General features: G+C 37.8%; 1 protein-coding gene across 4 annotated transcripts in view; it reads left to right on the top strand.

The window, feature by feature from the left end:
* PTBP2 (polypyrimidine tract binding protein 2) overlaps positions 1–16,345 on the top strand; it is a 49,475-nt gene extending 33,130 nt beyond the window's left edge. The window contains exons 7-13 of one of the 4 annotated variants that reach the window (XM_008946871.1): positions 5,866–6,061; positions 13,151–13,290; positions 14,741–14,774; positions 15,204–15,296; positions 15,676–15,892; positions 15,986–16,063; positions 16,213–16,345. In XM_008946871.1, coding sequence (XP_008945119.1) covers positions 5,866–6,061; positions 13,151–13,290; positions 14,741–14,774; positions 15,204–15,296; positions 15,676–15,892; positions 15,986–16,063; positions 16,213–16,345 — 891 coding nt within the window. Of the gene's footprint in view, positions 1–5,865; positions 6,062–13,135; positions 13,291–14,740; positions 14,775–15,203; positions 15,297–15,675; positions 15,893–15,985; positions 16,064–16,212 lie in introns of all 4 variants that reach the window. The other 3 variants (XM_008946873.1, XM_008946874.1, XM_008946875.1) reach the window with 3 other exon arrangements.
* The last annotated feature ends 10,402 nt before the right edge of the window (positions 16,346–26,747 follow it).

Consider the following 26,747-nt stretch of genomic DNA (forward strand, 5'->3'; position numbering starts at 1 on the left):
CTTTGTGAGAAACTCATTTCCTGTTCAAGTGTAGATTATGGCTACACTGATTCATGTTTCATCACCACCCTCAGATTGGATCATTATAGTTCATTATAGTGGCAAGTAAAGGTGAAGATGACAAACTTCAGCTTCTGTGCAATGCAGCAGTCTAGCCATAGGCTGGAAAAAGTACTGAGAATGTGTAGTAGTAGAACATACTGAACTACTGTGCTTCTAATGAAACAAAAGGTGATATCCTGGAGATGTCTATGTGTAAGGAGATACTCTAAGCATCAGAAATAACCTGTTTTCATAGTAAATTATCAGCAGCAAACTTAAATATTTGAATATCAGTAATTTGTTATACTACAGAACTATCAGAGTGCCAGTGTTTGAACAGCTGTCTAATCCAGAGTGTTGTCTTTGTGTAAATATCCAAGATTGGGCAAGAGTACTTTGTGTGTTGACAGTTATTAATGCCTCATCTATAAAGGACTAACTGAGGTATGTGATGGTCATCTTGACCCAGCACACATTTAACATACAGAGGTCTAATGGAGAGCTTTTCTTACAGTTGGTCCTTTCTTGACTTTCTTGAAGATGATTCAAAGCACCTCTATAGTGCTTCTGTTGAAGCTTTACTCAACATTAAAGGTGTCTTCTTTCCAGTTGTTTTGAAATTACAGCTTCAGGGAGGCTCTGCACTGCTAGCAGTCTGCAAAAGAACCTTGCTAGGCCTGTATTGGCCTAAAATCCGCAATAGGGACTGCAGGTAGTCATTGTCAGAACAGAAAGAAAAGACATCTCCGGATAAGGGATATAGCTTCAGGGCAATTATCTGTGATGACTGTGTTGAGGATTTTCAGGCATCTTGAATCCTAAAGAGCACAATTTGTGCTCAGAAACGGTAGGTAGTATAAGAAAGACCAGGAAGTGCAGCAGCAGGTAATTTTGTAGAAGAGAGTAAGGTATGTGCAGCTGGTCAAGGAACTGCACATCTAAAAAACAAACAAACCACAAAAAAAAAAAAAAAAAAAACCAAACAAACTACCAGCTTTTCAAGAATGAAATGTTTTACATATACTCTTTGGCCACGGAAACTTTTTTTATCCAAGACTTATTTCAAAAGAAATTAATTTTGTTCAAAGTGGATGCTATCCATTATATCAGAAAGGCCTGCATCCAGGTGATGGAAGCCTGAAACAAGAAATAATTCTAGGAATGCTGATTCTCTGCTTTGGAGGCTACCAATAGGCCTGTTATCTGCATGAAGCTGCATCAGAGAGCTGCATTAGTCATTCAGGCTCTTACAAAATTTTGCAACAATTATTTTTGATGCTTGAGGACACCTTTGCTGCTGTTATCACTTCTCTCAACATCCACAGTCACATTGGGAGATGAGACATCCAAGTGTCATGAGTCCATGTTGACTAGATAGAAATTCTTACTGTCTTTTTGCAGAAAAGCTTGCATGTGGTTGATTACATCAGCAGCAAGAGAAAATACTATCTTTTGAACTTTTTTTTTTTTTTCCCCATTAGAATAGTCTCTTTTCCCACCTCTTAATCTGTGGGGTTTTTTTTCCTCAGTCAGCAGTTTTCATCCATTCATCCTTCTGGTTGCTATGAGCAAAAAGAGAGGGTGGTTTGACATTATTGTTAAGAAATGAGATTATTACGTTTTTGTGGTGCAGACCTCCATTTTGTTGATATTCCCTGTATGGTCATTTTTACTGTCTGTGACAGTCATAGCTCTCGGTTCTGGATCCTTATGATTTCCCAGGCTGTTTTGGCTATTTCCTGTGTTGTTAGGCCTTCCTTGCTTATTCTTGCCTTCAGTGAAAGGTGCTGCCTTGAGACATGAGCCTGTTTTGTATTCTTTGTGAATATAACCCTGGTCCTTAAGACCCTTTCTTAACATTTTGTATGTTTCTACTGCAGTAGTTGTCTAGGAGTGCTGTCTTCTTCCCAGCCAACTCCACTGTTTTGGAACTTATTGTAATTTTCTTTATTTCTGGTTTGCTCCCTTTCTTAACAGTCATTGCTGATGTAGAACCATGCAGCATACTTAATTATTAGGAGTAATCTTTTTTGTTTGTTTGGCCTAGGGTTTGTTTGTTGTATGGTTTGATGTTTTTTTTTCCCCTGTTGATTGTTTTTTTCCACTAGCAAAACATCTTAACTGGGCATAAAGAAATGTGTACAGATGATTGTGTCTGCACTGTGGAGCTGAGGTCATGCAAAGGAGTGCACTGTGGAGTTGAGGTCACTGTGTCAGTTCAGGCATGTGCCTCTCTCTTTGGGTTGTGTGTCAGTCTGAACTGAGAAAGGGATTGGTCTCCTGCATGTTCTTACTAGCCATCTTGTTAGTGTGCCCCTAAATACCACAGTGTGTGTTTTTCAGGAATCTTGTCTGCTGACATGCTTTTGGTAGGAGGTGATCATCAGAATAATTTTTTTGGGGAAGTCCCAGTGAGACTCCTCAGAGTAAGGTACTTGATAGTAACAAGGGGAAGGAAAGGAAGGCAGTGGCCTAGGACCGTTTCAGTATCATTATGCTCTTAGTATCACATGATGATGTAAGTTTTGATACTTCTGTTGTTGCAGCTTAAGTGATGTATTTTTTGGCATAGGCAAGGTAAAGAATGATACGCTTTGTAGAAGGGTCCCATGATACTTCTTCACCTCGTTTCAGCACGTGTCTGGTGTGGTAGTGTGTCACATGTGAATGTATGTATAAAAGAGAAGTTTCTTAGCAGCAACTCGAGTTCCTTGAGTTAATGGCTGTATGTACATTCACTAACAGTATAGCTACTGTCTTCTCTATTTTCAGGATGTCTGTATGCAAGGAACAGGGTTTGTGGGGTTTATTGCAATACAAGGAATTCAGGACACAAAAATTCACAGGTGTGACTTTACATGTGAAGAGTTAACCCTGAAAAAACACTAGCTGCTGGTAGTCTTTCTCAGTGCTGTTGGAGGTGTATGATTCTGCTGGTAGAGGTGGGTGGGGTGAAGAGACTTTTTTCTGTTGCAGGGAGCCTTTCCCAGGGTGTGTGAAATGCTGGGGTTAGAACCCTGAGCCCCAAATTAAGGTTGACATATGGGTGATTGCCACAGCCCTTCATAAAGAGGTGGTGAGTTTGCCTTATAGCTTCCCCCCAGGGTGCGGCCGGCCCTGCAGGGAGAGCCATAAGGGAAATGAGCCCCAGGGGTCCTGCATTGAGTTGACAAAGGTCAGGTGTCTGCTTGGGGATAAAAGCTGGGACCACTTGCAGGAAGGGAGGGGCATCTGCTCTGTGGAGTGCATTCCATAGAGCTTCCTGCTTAAGGAGAGACCTCCTGACTCTCCCTGGAGCTGGGCCCGGGTCAGGTCAGACCTTTGTGAACGCAAGCTAGATGGGTGAGAGTCGCCATGTGGGCACCTTTCTCTTATTTGTTCAACCTTCTGTTCTGGTTGTTTCCCTTGCCATCCATGGGAAGCCTTTTTTAGATTTAAGTGTTCAAGTGAGATTCTTTTCCCAAGTACCAACATTAGGAGTCTTGGATTCTGCTTTGCAACTGTGTGTAAAAGAACTAGCAAATTCTCTATTCTGTAATGGTGCTGCCCACCACCACCACCACAACAATACAGCTTTAAGTCCTCTCATTATATGCCATGCATTTGAATTTTGTGAATCTGTCAAGTCTGTGAGCGAACAGTGTGCTGCAGTGGCAAAGCAAGCCAACACAATGCTGTGTTGCATCAACAAGGGCATCACCAGCAGAGATAAAGAATCAGTATCCCACTTGACTTGGTGCCTGTCAGGCCACACCTGCAATACTGTGTTCGGTTTTGGTCCCCATTATGCAAAAGAGAGGATCCAGGGAAGGCCCACAGACATGATGAAAGGACTTGGAAGCTGCTGTATGAGGAAAGGCTGAGAGAATTGGCTTTGTTCAGCTCTGAGAGAAGAAGGCTTAGGGAACATCTTATCACCACGTTCCAGTATTTAAAGTGTGGCTGCAGAGAAGATGGAGTCTCCCTTTTTACAAGGAGATACGTGGAAAAGACAATGGGTAATGCATACAAGCTAATCCTGTGGAGATTCTGATTGGACCCAAGAGGAAGATTTTTCACAGTGAGAACAATCAGCCATTGGAGTAAGCTCAGGGAAGTGGTGGATCCCCCCACACTGGACACTTAAAAGGTTTAGCTTGACAGGGTGCTGGGCCATCTGGCCCAGATCATGCTTTTGCCAAGAAAAGTTGGAACCAGATGATCCTTGAGATCCCTTCCAACCTGTTGTTCTATGATTCTGTGATACTATCAATCGGGACTGTAGGTTTTGCTTTGCCAGTATCATAGAAAAAATTGATTAAGCTGAGTTTCAAGCACAAGAGTTCCTTTTTAACTGATAAATGTTTGTTGAGATAATGTCTAGATCGGTCAGATTTCTCCACCTTTTTTTTCGTTACTATTATTTTCCCATTACTTGGAAGTTCTAATAATACTGACTTACATATTCTTGTACATTGGCTGCTAATGGTAGTAATTCTTTTAAGAGATCTTATGAGCCCTGGAAATGTCAGCTTCTGATAATAAATTTTGGAGGAAGAGACAGCCTTTCTGGCCCAGACCTAGCAGAGGGGTGTCTGCAGGATGTTCAGGTTTCAGATGCATCACTGTATGAAAATAGCTGCATTACCTACACACCCAGCCAGGCACACTAGGTTTGTGCAGTGTGGAAAATATTAAGTTCTACCAGAATTTGAATGTGTTGGAAAGTGCATTACAGATGTAACCAAGTGAACTGTGCAAGAGCCAGTTCAGGTCCTCAAGGGGCATGTTTTAGTCCAGTATGAATCAAGAGAAAAAAAATCTGATTTTTGTATTTGAAAGTGTGATATATTTGGTTTTTTCCACCATCTGTATGTACAAGGTAGTTCTATATTTAACATGATGACTTGATTGAATGGATTAATTTCTAACATGAGTTGTGTCTTCCTGGCATTTCTGAAGAATATAAGCCAACTTAGTTATGAAAACTTCAATTTTTTAAAAAATCTCTCATATTTAACTGTTAGTGCTGCAAGTGAAAGGAAGATATGTCCAAAATGTAAATGGAATAAAATCCAAGCATATCAATTGGCCTGGTATATTTTGAATATGGACAAAACGGGTATAATAAGGGCTTTTTAGGGAGCGTTTTCAGTAGTGTCATGGTAAGAGTTCATGTGAATTTTACTGTTAATAGGCATCCCTTCAGAAGTAACAATTTTGGTGTGGGTTGCTTTGTGTGTGTGTTGGTTTTTTTTATTTTTTTTTTTTTTTTTCAAAAAGTGTTACTAACGTTAGCAGATAAAGTTGCTTTTTTTGTCAATTTTGGCACTAATGGGAATAATTACTAATTAAGGGGAGAAGGAAAACATGCAGGAACAATTTAAGTATTCTGCTTTAACAGATAGCTGTCTAACAAGGTATTTAAGTCTACATTTTGTGTTTTGTTTTCCTCAGGTAAATTTTCTACATAAAAAAAGTACTTATGTGAATATTTTTGATATTTTTTTTATAAAGTTATTTGGCTTTATGTCTGAATTAATGGTGTACTATGAAATACAGGTTAACTAACTATATTCAACAGACTAACTTTTAAGCTTGACCACATTAAAATATGTTCATACACTTTGCTATATAAACAGTTTCTAGGTAAGAGGAGTAAACATTGAGCTTCCTGGAATCACATTAAGAGAGGTTAATGCATTTTAATCTTAATTGGTTTTAAGCTAGACAGTAAGAACGGATAAATATCTGTACACTGACCTTGTTTTTTTTTTTAAAAAAAATGTTGTGCAACCAACCTGTATTGTGTATTTTTTTTAAATAAATTGACTCCTTTTCCAGGCCTTAGATGGTCAAAACATATATAATGCTTGCTGTACCCTGCGGATTGATTTTTCCAAATTGGTGAATTTGAATGTCAAGTACAACAACGATAAAAGCAGGGACTACACTCGTCCTGATCTTCCATCTGGAGATGGACAGCCAGCACTGGACCCAGCAATTGCTGCAGCATTTGCAAAGGAGACATCTCTTCTAGGTAGGATTCTGATGTCGGTCATTTTTATTGCAAAGGCACTTGCTGAAAATGTTTATTAGTCCGTCTAGCAATTCGAGATCTTAAACTGTGATAGTGTCCAAAGGCCTATTCAAGGTCCAGTTTATATTGTGATCTGAATTGTAGTAACAATTATATTGTCTTTAGAAGTCCTGCTTGATGAACGAGAGAATGCATGACAACATGAGCAATGCACAAAGTATAAGGAAAAGTCAAGTTAGTCCTGCTTTTCCCACCTCTGCCTGTCCCTCTTTCCTAGGTTCCTGTCAGCTGCTACAGCCCACCTTGCCTACCCTCCCACCCGTTTGTAGCAGACTTAACATGATCATGCTAATTCGTGCTAATGCTTATCTGTAATATCAGATTTTTAAAATAACATTTTATTTGCTCCCTTCAATTAGGACAGAATCTTTCCTAAAATTAAAAAAAAAAAATAAAAAAATCTGTATTTGCAGTTCTAGTGCTATGGCGTGTGGGTTCTAATCCTGTCAGCTTTTGAGTTCATCAGAAGTAGCAGGTGAAATGCTCTGAGAAACGTGCAGATAAATATATCTTCTGTCTATCAGTAAATATATCTTCTGTCTATCAGTAAAATCATTAATGCATGCTTTGGGAGAAATTTGTAATTTATTTTTTTTATTTACCAGAATTAATTGCATAAGTTCCACTCCTACTTTTGTCATGTTGGTATTCTTTGGTGAGAACACCTTTCACTCTTCAAAATATAATAGTATATTCAGGTGTACTTTCATGAATTTTATAAAACCTGATGTATTCTCTTGTGATCGTTGTTGTTTCCACTTAGCCTTTTTTTATCTTTTTTTTTTCTTTCATTTTTTCCCATTTTTTGATTCAAGAAAATTTAGGAACTGCATAGATTTCATGCCATGTTTTTTTACAGGATGGGCCAGCTTGGACTAAGAGTTAGTGTAGTAAAGAGGGACCTCTGCTCTCTGTGTGTTACAGAAGTCAGAAGGCAGTTAGTGAATTATGTGAGCCCAGAAGGGTGAATATTGTAGTTAAAACACTGTACCTGCCCTTTTCCAAAATCAGATTACTAGAAGGATACGTTTCATACCTAGTTGTAAATTACACACACACACACCTCCCCCAAGTTTTGGAGTGCTTCACATACTCCAGTATGACTTGCAAAATGGTGTATCACTTGCAGCTACAGCAGTTTTGGAAAGTAAAAAATACCACAAGGGTCTAAAGTCTCTGAAGAGCCTTGCAAAGTTAATTTTCTTTTTTCCTCTTTGAACTTGCCATCATTTTAAAAAGTGAAGTCTCATTTCATGGATTGATAGGGAAGATGGGTGAATGTTTGTGAACAAGCTTGACACCATAGAGATAAGTGCTGTAGAAACACCCTTGAGGCAGTTAGTAATTCTTATGTCAGCACAGCTGAGCTGCAGTATGAGTATTAAGGAGACAAAATGTAAAGAAGCTGCTTATTAATGAGACCCATCATATTAGGTGTTGTAAGGCAAGGATTTAGGAAAGTAGAGTCGTGATTTACAAAACAGTGCCAAATGCAGCATTACTTAGGTAACTGCATTTTCCTGAATCCTGAGAAGCTGCTTTCCAGTCTCAGGTTTACTAAGGTATTTCTTTCTATATAATGCTTATAATAGCTGTGCATCAAATTAACAGCTTTAATTTGTTTAGCATAATGGAATCATACTCTGAGGATAGTGGGCTTTATGTTCAAGTGTTTTAGGCTTGAAAGTCACTAGATGCTTCTGTAACTTTTGTCTACAAAGCTGCATAAGCTTTCTGACCTTTGGATTTTAATCAGACTCTTGTGAATATTAAATGCTTTTGCTAGTAAAATTATGAAGAAGGTTGTTTTAGCCAATTCAAAATTTTAATTCGCACTCTGTGGATGGGCCTAGTTAAATGTCCTGCTTTTCGAAGTGGCAGGAAAATAAAAGGTGCATAACATGGGTAACTTTCATTGCAGCTGTGAAACATTTTCAGGGCATCAGTGAAGTCGGTCATGTTTATTTTGAGTAGTGGAGATCATATATGATGGTTGGTTTTTTTCCTCTGTAAAAGCATTGGTTGTTCTGAAAGACTTAAAGGAACTGGATAGATTTTCTAACTGCCCAGTTGGCTGAGCCTGGTGTCTGGTAACTTGATCATCTGTCAAATGGGGATGATTATGCAGTGATCACTTCTTTGTTTGTTGTTGTTGGGGTTTTTCCTTGTTGCCTTTGTTTTTACAGAGTTTGAGGTCTGAGGCTGTAAAACTTTACAAAAAGGCTCCTAGTACTATTGGAGCCTTAGCCATTTCGGTAGTTGACAAAATGAGAATGGTGCGTGTTGGAATATGGAAGAACAGCGTTCTCATTCGAGGCTGCTTACTGTGCAAAAAGGCACAAAATATAAGTGACATAAATAAGAAAGGACAAAAGAGAAAAAAACCTCAAAAGCCTAAATGGATGCCTGTGCATGCAATTTATAGCTGCAGTTTTATTCAGGTACTCAGAAAGAGAAGGGTGAGAACGCTTAAAATTTCAGAGAGTTATAAGATGGAGGTTAGCAAACTATGATGCATGAAATACAGAAGAATGATAGCAGTGACCTTCCCCCTGCTTTTTTATCTTAATATTTTGTTTCCTTTTATTTGCCTTTAGAATTCTTGTATCTGTAGTGTAGATAAAGATCTCTTCAGAGCGCACTCAGTATCTTTGCCATGCCCTGTTCACTCATGGTTCCCAAACAGCGTATTTCTCCATGAAAGAGTGGAGCTCCATTTTGAGCTTAATGCAGTGCTCTTCAGGTTTTTCTGCGTGCTCAAAAAGAATGCCAGAAGTTGAACCTGTGGCATTCTTGTTAAAATTATTGCTACAGCTGAGAATCTCTGACAGAAAATGTAGTAAAGGCTCAGTTCTGACTTGTGCTTACCTTACGCTTTTATGCGCTGAATAGTCATACGATTTGGGTGCCTTTTTGTTGCTGGTTTTTTAACAGTATACTGTAACTAATGCCAGAACTGAGGTTTAGGTTTAAATCTGTATTAATACTAAACTATTACCTATCTCAGTTTCCCTCTGGATGGAAATAACCCTCCTCTTCAGTAAATGTAACTTGATGAGGTAGCATAGTGACACTTGCAGCTTCATATTATGCAGATATTTTAAAAGAACTTTTTCTCTCCCAAACCCATTCAGGCTGAGCATAAGAAGCAAGCAAATAACAATTACAAAAAGATGGCGATACCTTGGTGTAAAGTCACAAAGTTTCATAACGGGACTAGGGACTAAATCCTGTCTCAGTCACAGTTATGTATACCTACATTAAGATGGCTACTCCTAGTGCTTATGGTTTTCACACATAACTTCATACATTTTTAGTATAGCTGTCATTTGCCTCTTATTAAAATGGCATTACTAATTTGCATTCCAGAATTCATGCAAAAAGATACAGTGAAGAAGAATGAATAATATGATGCACTGTGTTTAAATTTCATTGGGGAAAAAGACCTCAAAAGGCTAGGAAAAAGGTGTATAATATTTGTATGTTTACGTTAATATCTAAAGAAAGCAAAATCCTGTTACCTGTAATTGTTGGAAGCTAGTGTCAAAGCTTTCTAATACTTGATCATGTTGACAAAATAGGTAACATTTCTAAATAGATAACAGATAAGTCCTCAGGTCTTAAGCAATGTATTGCATGATAACTAAGTAATAATACAAATTGTTCTTATTTTGACTTATTAAAATTTTTGTACTTGCTTAAATCAGAATAGCAAAGCAAAGTGCATATCAAAGAGATGATCCTAGCCTGCATGCATCATTACTCATTCTCATACTGTCTTCTTGGGTATGATGAAATAAGGTGTCAGAAAATTATGCAACTGTAAATTGGACGTCTTTTCAATAAGTCTTGTTTTCTTTTGGAGAGAAGGATAAAATCAGTAATGGACAGAATGGGCTGGTTGTAAATGAGTTACCGGAGGCAGATGGTTGGTTGGGGTTTTTTTCTTGTCTCATATGAAAAGATACACATTTTCCCTCCCTTCCCCCATTCCCAAAGTTACAGGAGATCTTGCAGAAAAGAAAAAAAGTCTTTGAATAAACAACTATATTATACTGAACTGAAACTAACAAAATATTAAAAATAAGAACTGCTGATTACATATTAATATTTGCAATTATAATACTTTAAACACCGATTTAGATATTTGTTTAATATTGTAACTGAAAATACATTGTTGTGGTTCGGGCTCCCACAGCTTTATCCCTTGCTGTCATTGCTGCCTGCCTTTATTAACACTTTCCATTAATGCCTCTTATGATTCTTAACAAATTAATCTGTTTCAAAGGATAATTATTGAAAATATTTTTGTATGAATGGTGTTGAATTAATCTCCTTTTTTTAACTTCTTTGGTGGCGTCAAGTAATGTCCTGTAGAGAGTCTGATACTGTGACATTTTTTGCCTTTTAAAGTATGAATTACTCTGCTATGATTTCTTCTCTATGGAAAGAGCCATAAAAACTTGAGTCCTTTAGACTCCTTATTCTTAAAAATACTGGGCTGGCCTAAAGCCTCTAAGGTTAGGCAGAGGTGCACAGACTCACTAGATTTGAATGCTCTACTATCTTGGCATTTTCTAATACCTAAATGGTTGCTATTGACCTACCAAGTGGACATCTGTCAGACCTTAACGTCATTCTTCCCATTTTTGTCTGTCTGACCTGTGCAGACAAACATGACATTCAGCATATTCAATACACAGCACTCAAGTACATTTCCAAAGCAGTTTTTTACAAAAGAACTGGATTTTTTTTTAAAGCTGTTTGAGTTTCATTTGGTATTGTGCATTTTAATCTGATTTTGGGAATAAACTTCTTCCACAGGGTTACGTACTTTAACTGTGTCCTTTAATTGTTTTTTTCTTGAAAGCAAAATTCAGCTTTAACGTGAGAGCAAAACATGCATTATATTTTTGTTAGCTTTTTGTCTTGGTATTCAAATATATAAGTATATAGCATTACACTTTCTTCTCACACAAAATGGGTTTTGAGAAACAAAATTGCTGTTTGGACTAGCAGTGGTCCATCTTAATTTCCTGTCCTTTCTCTGACAGTTAGTGTTACTTCTGTGTTCTGTGGTGGAAACTCTACAGCCCTCATAATGAATTATCATACAGAAGCATACCTGGGGCAGTGCTCTCCCGACCTCCACAGAGCTAGTGCTTGGCTTATGTGATGAAGCATATTATATGTTGCTTGATTGCCTATTTAATATAACTGGCTGTTGTTTCCATAGACTATCTGCTAGTGTCTCAAATCTAGTAAGTGTTTTTACAGGATGGATGAAGGAGGAAAAACACATCTTGTTTTTCTTCAAGTTTTTTTGTTGTTGTTTTTATTGTCAGTCCCACAAATACCGCATATAATGCAATAGAAGATAATTGTTACCTTTTGATTCAAGTAGAATTTTCCCTTTGTCTTGTGGCATGAGAGATGACTAGAATTGTCATGGCTCAGAACTTTCTTTTCCTCTGGTTTGACCTCTGAATGCTAAAATTTTTAATCTTTTAAACTTTATCGGAAAGCATTCCATATCTTTAATTTCCTTTCTTAGAACACGTACTGTTTGGGTTTTTTTTTTTCTCCTGTATCTGCTTTGACAGGAAATAACCACAAAATTATTTTTCAGAGCTTGATCAGTAATAATGTTAAGCACTATCACAAAGTAGTGATGGATGTCCTGTTCCTTTTGAGGGGTCATTTGTTCAGCCTCCAAAAATCTGTCTTTTTTATTACTTGTTTTTCACAAATGTGTAAGAGTAACATAAGGTAAATGAAGAATTGGCATGAAGATAGAAAACTCTTTGATGAAATAGGAAAAAAAAAATAGTAACCTTGATTATCTCTCCTCCCGTCCCCCTGGTTTGTACTCCTATATTTTCCCTTTCTATACTAAATATAGGATTATTCTCTTTTAATGGTTGAATATATTTACTATTATCTGGTTGGTATTTGGGCATTGACTAAAACTGAAGAACTTTATTTTCTCTTATGGCTTCCTTTGAAATAAAACTTAATGTGGGAAGGAAAGGAAATCTTAGGTACATAGTGTAAACTTTATCTTTAGACTGGTCAGAAGTTGTTAGCTTAGCGTGATTGTATAAACATTAGAAGTTTTGACAAAAACAATTGCAGTAGAAAGAAGTAAAATACAAAAGTTATAATTCCTTCTTTATTTTACACATTTTTTTGTTTGTATCCTTCTACTGAGCTCTGTAAAATGTGCAAATAAAATTTTGACCAAATATGATCAAGCTGTCCCTATATAAACTACATATACTTCATACGTATCACAAGAACTTTTCATAGATCCTGTGAATACCACACAGTCACCTAGTACCCCGGTGACGTGACCAAGCAGAAGCAGCAGGTCTCTACAGGGCTGGAGTTTCCTTGGAAAAAAGAAAAATAAAAGCACAGCTGAAGGTTCAGGTAACAGTAACATGCTGCTTCAGGGAATTGGATTTCGGAAGCCACAAAGCATAACCTGTCGTGCTACCTAGAATCTTGAATTTAGAAGGTTACCTCCTCACCTTATTTGTGCCTAGGCTGTGAGAGAGGTCACATGAGCAGCTCCAATGTTGCATATTCAGTTGGAAGCATCAAACTGAAGTGAGGAATAACTCTCAAAGGGTGACGGCAAATAAGGATGTAACGATGTAGAGAGCACAGTTAGTGTTTATTCTTACTGATTCGATCAACATGTACTTTAGATAAATTAGACACTTGATTCATTTTGGAGTACACTGGAAACAGTTTTGGCGCACAGGAATGTTTATTTGAAAAGAATACTTTGCACATCTCATAACTTTGAAGACTTCATCTCTGTAAAGACTTCACATTTCCCTATGTTAATTTAACAACTAATTTCACAACCCTTTGGCCAGCTTTAACAGTGGAAAAATCTGCTTTGTAGGGTGTTGTATGCAACGCTTGCACTGATATAGGTACTTTTTTAAAAAAAAAATAATGACTTGTGTGTGTTTCGTAAAATATGCTTTATTTTAAAATTAGGGCTTCCTGTTGCAGCTGTTCCAGGAGCTCTGAGTCCTTTGGCTATTCCAAATGCTGCTGCTGCAGCTGCAGCTGCTGCTGCTGGCCGTGTGGGAATGCCTGGAGTTTCAGCTGGTGGCAATACCGTCCTCTTGGTTAGCAATTTAAATGAAGAGGTCAGTGAAATAATTAATTTCCACACACCACCCCCCCTTTAGTCACACTTCATTTGTCAGTATTTTATCGTTTCTTTGCATTTGGCCTTTTACATTTGGATTTTAAGCTCAAATGTATTTTTGCTGTGATTTTTTTAATAATACCACAAAATTAATTTTAAAGCTATTATTGTTAAATATTTCTGTTTTCCCAGGTAGCTAACAACTTTAAATGTCTTTTGATAGTTGGCTACCTTTTTTTTTTTTTTTAAGAAAAATTTGGTAACTACTGCATGTTTGACATTTGAGTTGAAAGCTTTATTTTTACAAAATAGCAACTATGCTTTCTTTTACAGCTATAATCACATAAACTAGAATTTGTTGTTTCTTCTCATTGTTTGCTGTTTCATTTCATGCTTATATGTCACATTTTAAGGTCTTAATTTATGTGAACTACTAACACATTTTTCTTTGAAGGTTCTCCCAAAGATCTTGACGAGGCACTCTTCCAGTCTCTCTTAGTAATTTTTTTTTTCCTTGCAGTTATTCATTTGTCTTAAAATAAAAAAAAAGTGGCAAAGCATTTTCACCTTAACTGTATCTTTCTCACTAACTCTGAAATCTAAAGGGGTTTGTTTAGTTTTGCATTTTTACTGTCCTTTACATTTATTTTGATGGCTGTGAAAGCTGGTATGAAATGTGGGAAGTTTGTATCAGTCTAGCTGTTCCATTTTTAACGGCCTCTGTCACTGTAAATCATTAAGCTTTTTTTATCATCTGGTACTATTTTGTCATCCACAGTCTTGCATGTTAAAATGTTTCAGATCAGAGCGCCATTTCGAAAGATTTTTTGCCTGCATTTCATAACCAGCCATGCTTACGCAGTTAAAGTTCAGAGTTTAAAATTTCTATTGCATGCTTTTTTATTTATTTATTTTCATGTTGAGATGAAATGGTGTAGTTTACTCTTGATATGAATGTACTTTACCCATATTTGTCTTGGGTGACTACATTTTACTCAGTTTTTCTTGTACAGTACATAAACCAACCATTTTCTGACCAAATTCCTGCATTTCCTATGTACTGACCTATTTTTTTTTTTGTTCCCCACTTCCTTTTTTTTTTTTCTTCTGCATTGCTGTACTCCCTTCCCCATTTCATCCTTTTCCCTTTGTGTTCAACTTCCCTTTCCTTGTCTTTACCCAAATTCCCATGCCCTTCCCCGTCTTACCCTTCTCCTCGTCTTTTGTCTATGTTCCCTGTCTTCATTCCCTGTGTTCATGCTTCTGTGCTTGAACAAAATGTTCCTCGGACCAACTTGCCCCAATTAACCGCCTTGAAACCATGATCCATGACCACCTCACCATTCTGCGGGAACCACCCTTCGTTATGGATGATCTGTTCATCTCCGCTCTTCCTCGACTCTTCTCTCTTCTTGTCTTACGCTGCTTGCTCTTCTCTCCTTCTAAAGATGGTTACGCCCCAAAGTCTGTTTACCCTCTTCGGTATGTTATTGTTAGCACTATACTTTTATTATTGATTTGATTTTGGTTTTTGTTTGTTTTTTTTTTGTTTCACCTTAATTCTTATTTGTAGCTAGCACTTTGGCTTAAAGTTGGATAGTAAATCTTTTGCTATTTTTCTTTTGCTGTTTAAAACTCTCCATAGACACAGATTTTCTTTTAATGCATGCTAATATATTTTGCATGGTCTTTAATTTAATATCATTCACATAGCTTTGAGGGTTTATCAGAAATTATTCTTTTCAAAATTCACTATTCAAAATCTTTATCTCCTTTATTCATTTGTGAGAGTGTTGAGTTTGAGTGAGTGATCTTGTTGTCTGAGTGTTCCATTGATATGTCGAAAGATACTATTGAGGTGGCTGGCTTTAAAATGAACTCTTTTTTTGGGTTACCTTTGACTTTGTAAAGGTGTTTATGGTGATGTGCAGCGTGTGAAGATTTTATACAATAAGAAAGACAGTGCTCTTATACAGATGGCTGATGGAAACCAGTCACAGCTGGGTAAGATGAGCTTTCTGTTTGTATTCCCCTTAGTCCAAGTACTTGAAATTATGCTGTGTAAAATCAGGTGAACTAAGCGTGTTTATATTTGTCAGTTTGTCTTGTATCCTGGTTACCCACAAGATTCAAAATCTTATTGCATTCACTTGTTTTCCAGAAGGTCTGCACGATATCTTAAATTGATTCAACAGCTGAATCACGTGCGATGGTCTTTAAATGAAATCAAATACTCATGCAGATTCTGCAGACCTCGTTCTTGACTTCGTTTTTTTAATACATTGACCATTTGGTTTGCTTGGGTGTTTTTCTTGTTTACTTGTGTGATATACCACAAACTATTGAAAAGTAACACTCAATTGAGTAATCTTGTCTTTTTCAGCCATGAGCCATCTGAATGGACAAAAAATGTATGGAAAGATTATTCGGGTTACCCTTTCCAAACATCAGACAGTACAACTACCTCGAGAGGGACTTGATGACCAAGGGCTGACTAAAGATTTTGGTAACTCACCTCTGCATCGCTTCAAAAAACCTGGTTCAAAGAACTTTCAAAATATATTCCCTCCTTCTGCGACACTTCATCTGTCCAATATTCCGTAAGTGTTGGCTGTCAGTAAGCCTGTAGTATTAACGTGAATCACAGCGACTAATAATTTCTTGCTTAATGTTTATTTTCTTTCTTCCTGTAGACCATCAGTAGCAGAAGATGATCTACGCACATTGTTTGCTAACACTGGAGGCACTGTGAAAGCATTTAAATTTTTTCAGTAAGTACCTTTTCTGTACATAGTTCTTAGCAAAACACTGCCTAAGCGCATTTTGGGATCATGTCTTCAGGAAAAATGCATAGTGGAGAGCAAACAGTAGGGGCAACCCATGTAGTGTTCAAGTTCCTAATGCCGTTATTTTGTTTCAGAAGAGATCACAAGATGGCCCTTCTTCAGATGTCAACAGTAGAAGAAGCTATTCAGGCTTTGATTGATCTTCACAATTATAATCTGGGAGAAAATCACCATCTGAGAGTTTCTTTCTCCAAGTCAACTATTTAAGATGTCAGATTGGAAGAGAGGGTGTATTGCATTGTTTGATGTTGTCACCTATTGACTGTTCAGGAAAGTGGGGACCAGAGTTTGTCTTCTGTTTTTTTGGGGGTTGTTTTTTTTTTTTTTTCATGCTGTTATCATTCCTTGGTTGTTCTAAAAAATAATAAAAAATAAAAAAAAAAAATTAAAAAGCAGTGATACTAACTGCTGTTGTTCAGCTGTTGTTTAGATAAAACATCATTTCGTTTAAAAGTTTTCAAGTTAATACCACAGTTTTTCAACTTAGTTGACGTACGTGCCTTAAAAAGGAAAACTAGTACTGCTGGAATTGCATAACTAGTAAAAGCAAATTTGGTTGTCTGGGGCACATTGTTACATGATGATTTAAATATGTTTAGGCAGGGGTGTGTAAAAAGGTTAAGCTTTTGTTTCTCCTGCTTGAGAGATTTCTTTATATGCTGGCTTGTCACTTATTTTTCTTTTTAATTGGATAAGATGCATTACACTGAAAGAGTAAAATGACGTTACTTGATTTCTGCTACTTCTTGCTTTGTGCTCTTTTTTTAAAAAGGCCTTTTGTATTTCATGATTCTGGTCTAGATTCAGTTATGAATGTAGGCATTAGTTAAAATTAATAAGTACAGAATATTAATTTCTTAAAGGACAAAAAGTGACTTCTGTGACTTTAAGCCCTACGTGAAAAGCATTGTGGAATCTTAACCTTTTTGTACACACTCTTGTGGGATGTATCATATAAATGTCAGCACTAAGTAATGTCTTGTTTGTGGCTGAATATTTTTCGTAGATGTTTTTGAAGTTGACATGACTTATGTGCATTTCAATATATATTGCCATCTTTAGTTTGTAATTAAGATATGGAATATGGTTGTGGATTTCTGAGCATGTACAGACTGGTCAAGCTAGTTCAGGAAGTGGTGCATGTATTTTTCAGCGAGGAAGAAAGTTTGCTGCAAATGGCTTGCAGGAAATTTTGTGGCAGTTTCTTAAAACTGACAACCAGGTGGGACCAAAGTTTATGTGCCTTTAGTCTTAATTTACCTTGCATTGTAATATTCAGTTTTAATAAATCTCTTTAAAATATTTTATATTTAGAAATTGATCTGACTTTACTATAAACATGGCTCAGAATCTACAGATCCAGTTAATTTAAAGCAGTTCTGTCAGTCTGAACTGTTACCTTGATTCTGTTTAAATGACCAATACTTTTTAAAATTGATGTACTTAGTTTCAGGATTCATAGATTCTGTTATCTATGTAGAAAAAAAAAAATGGTCATGTATATTTTCTATTAGTTGAGTTTTTACATCCTTAGAATTGTAAAGTTCAGTATAGTTTGGAAGTGGCACAATTAAAAATTAATTTTCTAACAAAGTTGGGAGGTTTGACGGTTGTTTAATTTCATTTTGTGTGTACTCTGCTTACCTCTGTAGCATGCTCAATAAACACTTCTGTAGCTCTGTATTCACCTTTTCTGTCTTTCTCTGCTGCTTTCTATCTCTCCTCTTCTTTGTTTTTCACTTCTATTGTGCTTCTAAATTCATGTTTATTCTCTGCCAGGGTGGGAAAAGCATAATATTAAAAATCAAACAAACAATTGATGGCTTTTTACCATAGATCTGATGCTATGAAAAAGAATAGCTCTTTATTTTCAGAAAGATAGTGACCCCTTTGCAGGCATATGTGCATATTAAACATTTCCCACCCTGTTACAACTTACTGCTTTAAAGACATAACTTTTATTGTAGTTTGTTAGCTCTCTTTCTATCTTTTTAGTTTTTAAGCAGATTTATGCACTAATAGATCTCTCAGGTTTGTCATGCTCTCTTGCTGCAGTTTCATCTTTCATTTTTTTTTGTGTCTGCTAAAGATTTTCTACTAATCATACAGTATACTCATGGATTAAAGTAACAGATTTTTAAACCTAACGCTACTGGACCATACCTTTCCAGACCCAGGATATTTAACCTTTTCAGAGACATGGGTTCAAATGAATGTAAAAACTGTTTGGGCACTTGACTAATGTTTTTTCTTATTACTTTTCACTGATGATGTGCTTTCTTTTTCCCCCTTGATGAAAAATGGGATTAAAACTTTTACACGATCCCCTTTTAACAGTAACTGTATGATCCTGAAGCATTACATTGGTAAAAGCTGTCAGCATTCAATTTGAAGCATTTTTCTGTCACTTCTCCAGTACAACTACTGCAGATTTATTGATGTCAGATTACTTTGTGATCTGATGTCTGTTCTTTGGGTTGGCTTTCAAATCAATAAATAGCTATCAGCTTTTTAAAGGTCATGGTATAATGTAGGAGGCTTGCATTAGTCTTCACTACATTAAATAAAATGCTTTAGGTTCTCACCTGTTTTATCAGAAATACGTCCAAGATATGACTTACGTTTTACTCTAGGTATCACAGCGATCGCACAGTCTGAAATTCTAGTAGAATCAGATTCATCCATACATGAAACTTGTGAATTATCTTTTTATAGCTCAAGCACCCAAATGCTTGGAGGTGACTGTCTCCCAGTTGACTTGATCAGTAGTTAAGAGTCTGACTGAGCTGATCTTTTAAATTTTTCATCCAGATAGTATGATCTTCCATGTTTTTAAAAGTAAAAATGTGTCACAGATCCTTTTGCATATCAGAATGTGCTTGCATGTTTCAGATAGAACTGTGAATTGAAATTTAGCATTCCCTGGGTTCAGCTTGTGCTGAACTAGTTCCACTCTAAATCATCTGTATCAGATAGCATACAGTGGTTGCCATATGTATAATTCTGAAAGAACTTTAAACACCTGCAATGCCTGAATGTTTACAAATACAGGGCTTTTGTAAAACTCTGAACTTACTCAGCTTTTGCCAGGCTTGTTTCCTTAAGAAGTTTCTATACTTCTCTCATTTTGAAAGTTCTGTGGCAGAAACCTCAAGGGAAAGAATATATATTGAATTTGGTTTGTTATAAATTCAGTATCTTTATTATGAGGTTATATTTGTATCAGCCAAAATTAAAAGTAATGATAGTAACGTTAGTCATAATTGTTATGGGAGTGCTTCTAACTTAGTTGAAGAAGAGGATGGTTCAGTTATTGATATGTAGTCCTTAAAAGTGGTGTCTCTTCAGAAAATAGTTTTGATGTCCTAGCTGCTAGACCTTTAAAGAAACTTGTTTTTCTTGAGATGGTACTGCATTTTGTATAGTAATTTGTACTTTTTCCTTGTTATGAAATGTAAATAAGTGTCTTGTGTTTTTTAGCTCTTCAGAATGTGAAATTGCAAAGCATCATTTTTTATTAAAATTTTACAAAAAATAACATTTATTAATAACTTTTTACACTCCATGGAATGTGACATTAAGTAGAAATTTACCATAGACATGCTGATACTCCAAACTCAATTTCAGATTTTTAAAATAATTCTAGTGTTTTGACAGGTGGCTGCTGAGCTTTTTTTTTTTCCCTTTGTGAATTGTTAGATTTTTCTCTAATGGAGCAGTGAAATTGGTTGGAGAAGCCCAAAAATTATTCTTTGATGAGGTAATGTCCACTGGGAAATACAACGTATAAATGAAGTAAACCATAATTCAATTGGGTTCTGACTAAAAATTGTGCAAAACTTCAAAGTTAAGTGAATGCACTCAGAAGTATTTCTGTATCTGTTTCTAAAAGGCACCTTTGCCCTGCAGGAAAAACAGCTCATTTGACTACTCCGTCTACTTCTCTGCTTAAATAATAAGTAGTTCTGTTGAAACATTAGGAAAAAGGTAAGAATTCTGTCAGTCTCTGCAAACAGGTATATAAACCCACTAGACCATCTCCAGAGATGGTTTTCCTAGTATTAAATGTTGTACAGTGGGCAAGGCTTCTTTTCTTCTGTTAGGTAGGGATGAGGCTGAAGTCCGTACGTGTTGGACCATACTCTGCTCCAGAGACTGAGACAAGCTAAAGTTCAGAGTTCTGTTGGGGTGAACAAATTTTCTGGTAAATAAAGTGGCAGAATGTCCCATCTCCTCCAATCCTGGTCGGTGCAGAAAGTGCCATATAAATTGTGAATGTGGTCAAGATGGTATCTGAAGACAGGTTTACCCAGGTCTTGGTCATGCAACATCTGCAATACTTCTTACTGTCCTGGTCTACTGGGGAGCAGCTGCAGCCTGTTAGTGTGGTTCTCTTCCACAAAAATGATACGGAAAGAGACTTTTGTTTTCTTCTGAAACAGTGAGATTTGGCACGCTATTATCTGCTTAATGGGCGTTGGTATTGTTAGTCAGTGAATTGCAGTAATATTGAAGAGTTCTGAATGTTTTATGAGTTTTAGCCCTGTTTCATAAGGGAATGAGACATGCAGAATTGCCCTATCTCCATGTGAATGTCCTCTTCCCTAGATAACCCCTGGCTCCTCCCGGTCACTCCTGCACCCAATGAGAACTGGTTTCTGTCAGAATGGAGGTCTTGTGTACTAGGGTGTTACTGTTTCTGTGCTTGTGTTTAGCTGGCTTGCTACATCCAAGTCATTATTTTCATCACTGTGGGGAAGGGAAGGAAAGAATCTCGTCTTCCCTTTTGTGTTGGCAGGAATTACCAAATGGGCATGCACATAGTCCGTCCTTTCTCTAACAGGTTGTAGTTTGTGAGGTACCAACATGATGAGGCTTGGGTGGAGTACACGAGAAATTGGAGGGAAGAGATGTTTTGTACCAGGAGCAATATTGGGTAGAGGAGCATTAAAGGTATTTCAGTAAGTTTCTTTAAATTGTTTTTGTGCATAAATAGTCCTTAAAAATTGTTGGTAAGGGGAGAGTTACTGTTTGAATTATTTGGGAGGTGATTTTACAAACAAGTCTGGTAAAAATAAGCACAGCTTGTGAGGTAAATGTGATGGATTTTCACTCACACTCAACAAGTACAGAGGTAGGTGTCAGAGCTTGGCAATTGAATGTGGACTGCTGTGGAATCTGGTTTTCCCAGGATGAGTACTGATCATCCCTGGAAACCAGCGAGACTGAAAGCCTGAAGCCTCTAGCCCTAAGATAGGCTACACGTCAGGGTAGTTTAGGATGATTGACACTGATGGCTTACCAAAGAACTAGACAAAGTGAGCCAGCGGGATCTAGTAAGGGCTTTGTTAGAGGAGTCCTGGAAAGTGCTGTATGTTGAAGCTGACTTTTTTTGATTAAAAAATGTCTAGTGTAGAATTTCTGACAATCTGTATTCCATGGAATGGTGCTCCAGAATGGGCTGGCCCCATTCCCTTTGGTTCCTTAATGCCCTGGGCTTACATCTCGCAGCATCAGCATCCTTTGAAGATTTCTTTTGTGCAGCCAAAATCATGCTGGACTAGTCTGTTCTTTCCTGAAGCAAAAGAAATTTGGCAGCTGCACCTGAGAAGCACCCATGATTCATGATGCATGTGGTGGGACACCAGCCTTGCCGTTGCTTTAAAGCATTGACAATCCTCAGCGAGCACATAGCTACAGTGCTGTGCCCACAAAATGCTCCCTTCAGCATGCTGCGCTCTGTTGTCTGAACATTGACCTTCATGTATTGACTCTAAGGTAATCTGAGTACATTTTTTGTCAACAAGGGTTGTGTTTAAAAGTGTGTGGGCTTTTTCTTGATTTTTCCCTCTTTTTAGAGACCGAGAAAGAAATACATCTATTTTCCCGTTGACATTTATAGAAAATAGACCAGATGTCACCTTCATTTCCCAGTTCTCAGGCAATTCTGGTAAACCTTAACCATTTTGGTCAGAGGTGTGTCTAACCTGGTCTTTAAACTCTGAAGACCAAAGTTGCACAACTTCTCTAGTCAGTCTGCATCCCTGTTTGCTTTGCTATGCTTACTGTTAGAGAAAAACACCTAATTCTTGACCTAAATCTCTTGCAGTAATTTAAGTCCAGCTTGGTTTTTTAGAAAACAGTTATTTTTAAATTCCTCTGTTACATGTAGGTAAACCTCATCTTCGCGGGGGCGTAGTTACTTCAGAATATATGGTTAGTTGTAGATGACCTTTTTCTCATAGGTGGCTCTTCACTCATGACAGTTCTTAAAAATGAAGGTGTTTGTGCTGCCATCTGGTTACACGGAGGTGGGTGGACTTTGAATGAATTGCTCTTTTCAAAAAAGAATGAGAATGGTAACAACAAGCACTTCCATCTTGCTGTGGGTGACCTTGCTTTTTCCTCCAGGTGGTATACCTTTTTTGAGTAAGTCTGCAGCATGATTTGGTCCACGAAGAAGGATCAGGGATTATAGGAACTGCTAAGAGGAAGGCAGAAGCAATACATTTAATGCTTGTAAAATTGTAACTGGATTTTTAAGGTCTCTAACACATACAACTGCCTGATTCTTTGAACTAAATGTGGTGTTAGATAACACACAATAGACATAACATTTCAAATATATGGATGCTAACAGAGTGACCTGTTTCTCTTTCCTAGCCTTTTGTTAATGCCATTATCAAGGACAGGAAGATGCTCCAAATGCTCCTCTTGCGCTACAAGAAGTAGCCAGGAATTGTTCAGGAGCTGCTTTTCACTTCATGGTTGGGCTGTTCTGATGGCTTGCTGCTGTTGAAGGGACTAGCCCTGCTCCTCCCAGTCTTGGCTAAGTGATCTGCCAGCTCTGTTGCCTTGGCTTGTTCTTGCCCTTCACCTGGATGATTCAACTTGCTAAACTGACCTTCCCCCTAGCAAAAAAATCCAACTTCTCCCTTCCCCTGTCCTCCTCTTGGTATTGGTTTTTGCCCTTCAGTGACTGAACCTGGTCACTAAATGGCTAGAGAAATGCTGAAGTAGATGTAGCATGCTCATGGGAGGAGGGGAAAGACAACACTGCTTGCTTCAGTAGAAGTCAAATATCAGCTAAAATGTAATGAAATCTCAGCTTGAAAACACTTTATGCCAATATAATCGTTTCAGCCCTAAAGGCTGAAATGGTGTGGATTTTAAATACTGGTGGATGTACTGAGTAGCTCTAGGACTTAAGCCAGTACACACTGTGATGTTCATTGACCTAAGTGCCCATATGAATGTCTTTAGTTTCTAGACACTAATAATTAGAGATATAACATAAATTAACATAACAAACACATCACTTTACAACAGCATCTTTTGAAATGGTTTGCCCCACGCTGCCAAAGTAGGGGATTGCATCAGCTTCTTGGGCTATGAATGTTTTGTTTATGTAAAGTTATTTAAATTCTCAGTGTGTCTTTACTTCAGTGAGTAGGAAAAAATATTTCTAATCATGGATTAATGATGGTGGTTTATGGGATGCCTGTTATTCTGCATAGGTTTTTAGGTGGGGATTTGCACTTTTTTTCCCCTGTCTTCGGCCTATCTTGCCACTTTTGTATTTCTGCCATTGCTGCTGTAGGTCCAAGTAGGATTCTCCAGGCGCAACTTTTTTTGAACTTGTTGTCATCTTAAGTTGTCATCTTCATGGGGTTTTTCTGTGCTGTTTCCAGAAATGCTTTTTTGAAACACTGTGTTAGTTGCTTGTTAATCATGATGAGAATGATGTTTGCTTTCACCTGATGGAGTTGCACTGATGTTTATACTGTAAGTTTCTTGAGGCAAAGGCTCTTTTTACTTGGAAGTGTCAGTCATGTTGTAAAGGCCATAATTCTAAAAGAAACATTTCTGATTTTTTCCCCTTACTGTTGTAGTGTAAGAGGAGAAAGGCAAGAAAACAGTACTTAATGAGCCAGGCTTTTACTGTTTCATGGTGACAGATAATGGTAATATTTACTACTTATGAGCCATGCACATAAATCTACATATTTATGTGGTAATGAATAAAGTAAAATATTGTGGCATCAACACAGATCTGGGATCTAGATATCAAAGAAAGTGAGCCAAAAGTAAAGCTGTTCTACCAAATTGATTCAGTACTGTGAGTATTTTGAGAAGCTGTGATAAGGGAATTTCTCAAGGAATAAACTTATTTCTCTTTGTAGCATTAATGAAAAAGTAAAGGTGATAAGCAGTGTCATATCTACAGCTGTTTACATGCTGCAGTTAACCCTAGACTGTTCCTGTAATAAATTTCTGAAGTGTATTACTAGTTCTGTTCTTTAGCGTTGAAGTGGACTAAAGATTGAATGAAAAGAAAGAAGGAAAATTCTGCTAGATTCAGTTTACATCTTCTCTGAAATTCTTTGCCTCTTTCCCACTTACTTTCGTGTTTCCTTTTTCTTTTTCCCACCTGTCTGAGGCCAGATACACCAAACCTTAAATAATATCAACGTTTTTCTTTTCTCTACCACGACACCTGCCTGTCATTGCTCCTCCATCCCTGCCCCAGCTTTAGAGCATTTACGCTGTTCACACTCTGCATGTTTTTGAAAGTTGCTCTCCCAGCCTGTTCTCCATGCAGCACTGCTTCCATGTCCCTTATTCCCCTGGCTTTGCTGCCTCCTTGTCCTCTGTTCACCATGATCCCCATGCACTTGCTCCAGGCTCCACATGCCTGTTGGTGAAGGCATAATGGTCCTGTGGCAACCCTGGCTTCCAGATTCAGTTGTGGGCATCTGCAGTTGGAAGCATACCAGGAACTGTTGGGTAGAGTTTCCAAAACTGCTTGTCTTTCCCAGCCAGAACTGACCTGGGGAGGGTGGAATGGATCTAAAGCTGAACCCAGAGTGCACTACCTTCTCATGTGCCATCTTCATCCTTCACGTTCCATATATGGACTACTGGCTGCAGGAGACCTTATCTACAAGTATCTCAGAAACTGCAATGGGAGACTTGAGCAAGACCTGTTGTGTGTGAGGAACATCGCAAGATGTAGCGCCGAGGAGTCCAGGTAACGGGGATGGTCTTAATGCTGGAATGGGGGGTGGGAATGTTTGGGGTTATCCTTTATATGGATATATACACTTGGATGAGTATATGGGTATATATGTACTGATGAAAAGAGACTTTAGATTTTGCTGGATAATGTTACAGTAGCAACACTTCAAAAAACACACTTCAAAGCTTTCCATTTTATTGATGTGCAAAGCCAAATGAGATTTTTGGGAGTTCTGACCCCCTCACATCTGCCTGGCCCATTTCTCCAGCAGGGTACCAATTGGATATGGCAGAATTGCTAGTTAGTTCAGGGGTTTTAGATCACAAAAATCTACTGATATACTAAAGGGTGGGCTAGCAACGAGAATCAATTTACAGGAGAGAGGGTGGTTACTCGTGTGAAAGGGGGAGGATGTACATGCTGCTCCCAGGGTTTTCTGAAAATGGTTTCTTTCAGCATGTTCACTAATGACCTTGAAGGTGAGGTTAATTTGATATCGATCAGATTAACAAAGGTAAAATCTGGTAAATAAAAGCAATTAATTAAAAGTAGTGAGGAGGACAGTGGTTTGTTGAATGAATGAGAGGGGAGCTTTATAAGGAAGAACAAGATGCTACAGAACTGCTGATGCTCCTAAAATTACAGGCTAAGTTGTGACTCCTTGTTACTTGCTAGAGAGAACTTCGGTTCCTCCTGGAGGGGCTCTTTGTGCTTCAGCATTTGATGCTGTGCACCCTGAACTAACCACAGAAGCTTAGCAGAAAATGAAGTCTCCCCTCAGAGGATTTCTAGTTGGATTGCAGGTACCCAGACTTTCTTTACAGGCTTGTATTTAACTGGAGAAAAGGAACTCTGGAGCTGTCATGTATCACACTTCCCAGACTTGCTTAAGATTTTCTTACCTACTAGAAAAGTATTAGAGATGAATTGTAGCAAAATGCATATGACAGAACTGGAAACGCAGAACTCCAGAGGCCACAGTGACATGGAACTGGCATCAAGGTTTGCCTGCAATTTCTCTGAGACACCTCTGGGTCCTGGAAATCAAGGGTCCTGGAAAGCTATCTTCTAGTCATGGCCTCTTTGAAATTTAGTTTAGTCCTAGAAGCCAAAAAGATACTTTACACCAATGTTTAGGTGAATATGCAGGTCTTAGTCCTAACGTGGCCCATAGAAGCAGAGGAGATTTGAGCTCACCATATCCATGTTAAGTTAAAGTGCTATAATACTGTGTCATGTTCTAGGTTACTGAAAGAGGTGGAAGGGGGTTAGGATTTGTTTGGTCTCTTTCTGCGCCATGGCTGCAGACTTGGAGGTCAGACACAAGTCTCCATATGTTTAATGTTAGTGTTAGTCTTGCTCCCTTTTCTCTGCCATTCCTGGCAAATATTCTGCCTTGCTGAAGATCCTCAGTGTGAAGGCAGGAGGTGGTAGAAGCCCCATCCCTGGAAACATTCAGGGTCAAGTTGGATGGGACTCTGAGCAACCTGATTTAGTTAAAGATGCCTGTCACAGAGGCACCCATAAAACAATCAGCAACAGCTATCAAAAAATGTGGATTTATTGCAACAAAAATTGCCTGGCATTCCT

The sequence above is a fragment of the Merops nubicus genome, unplaced genomic scaffold, assembly GCF_000691845.1.
Source record: "Merops nubicus isolate BGI_N331 unplaced genomic scaffold, ASM69184v1 scaffold13449, whole genome shotgun sequence".
Classification (NCBI taxonomy): domain Eukaryota; kingdom Metazoa; phylum Chordata; class Aves; order Coraciiformes; family Meropidae; genus Merops; species Merops nubicus.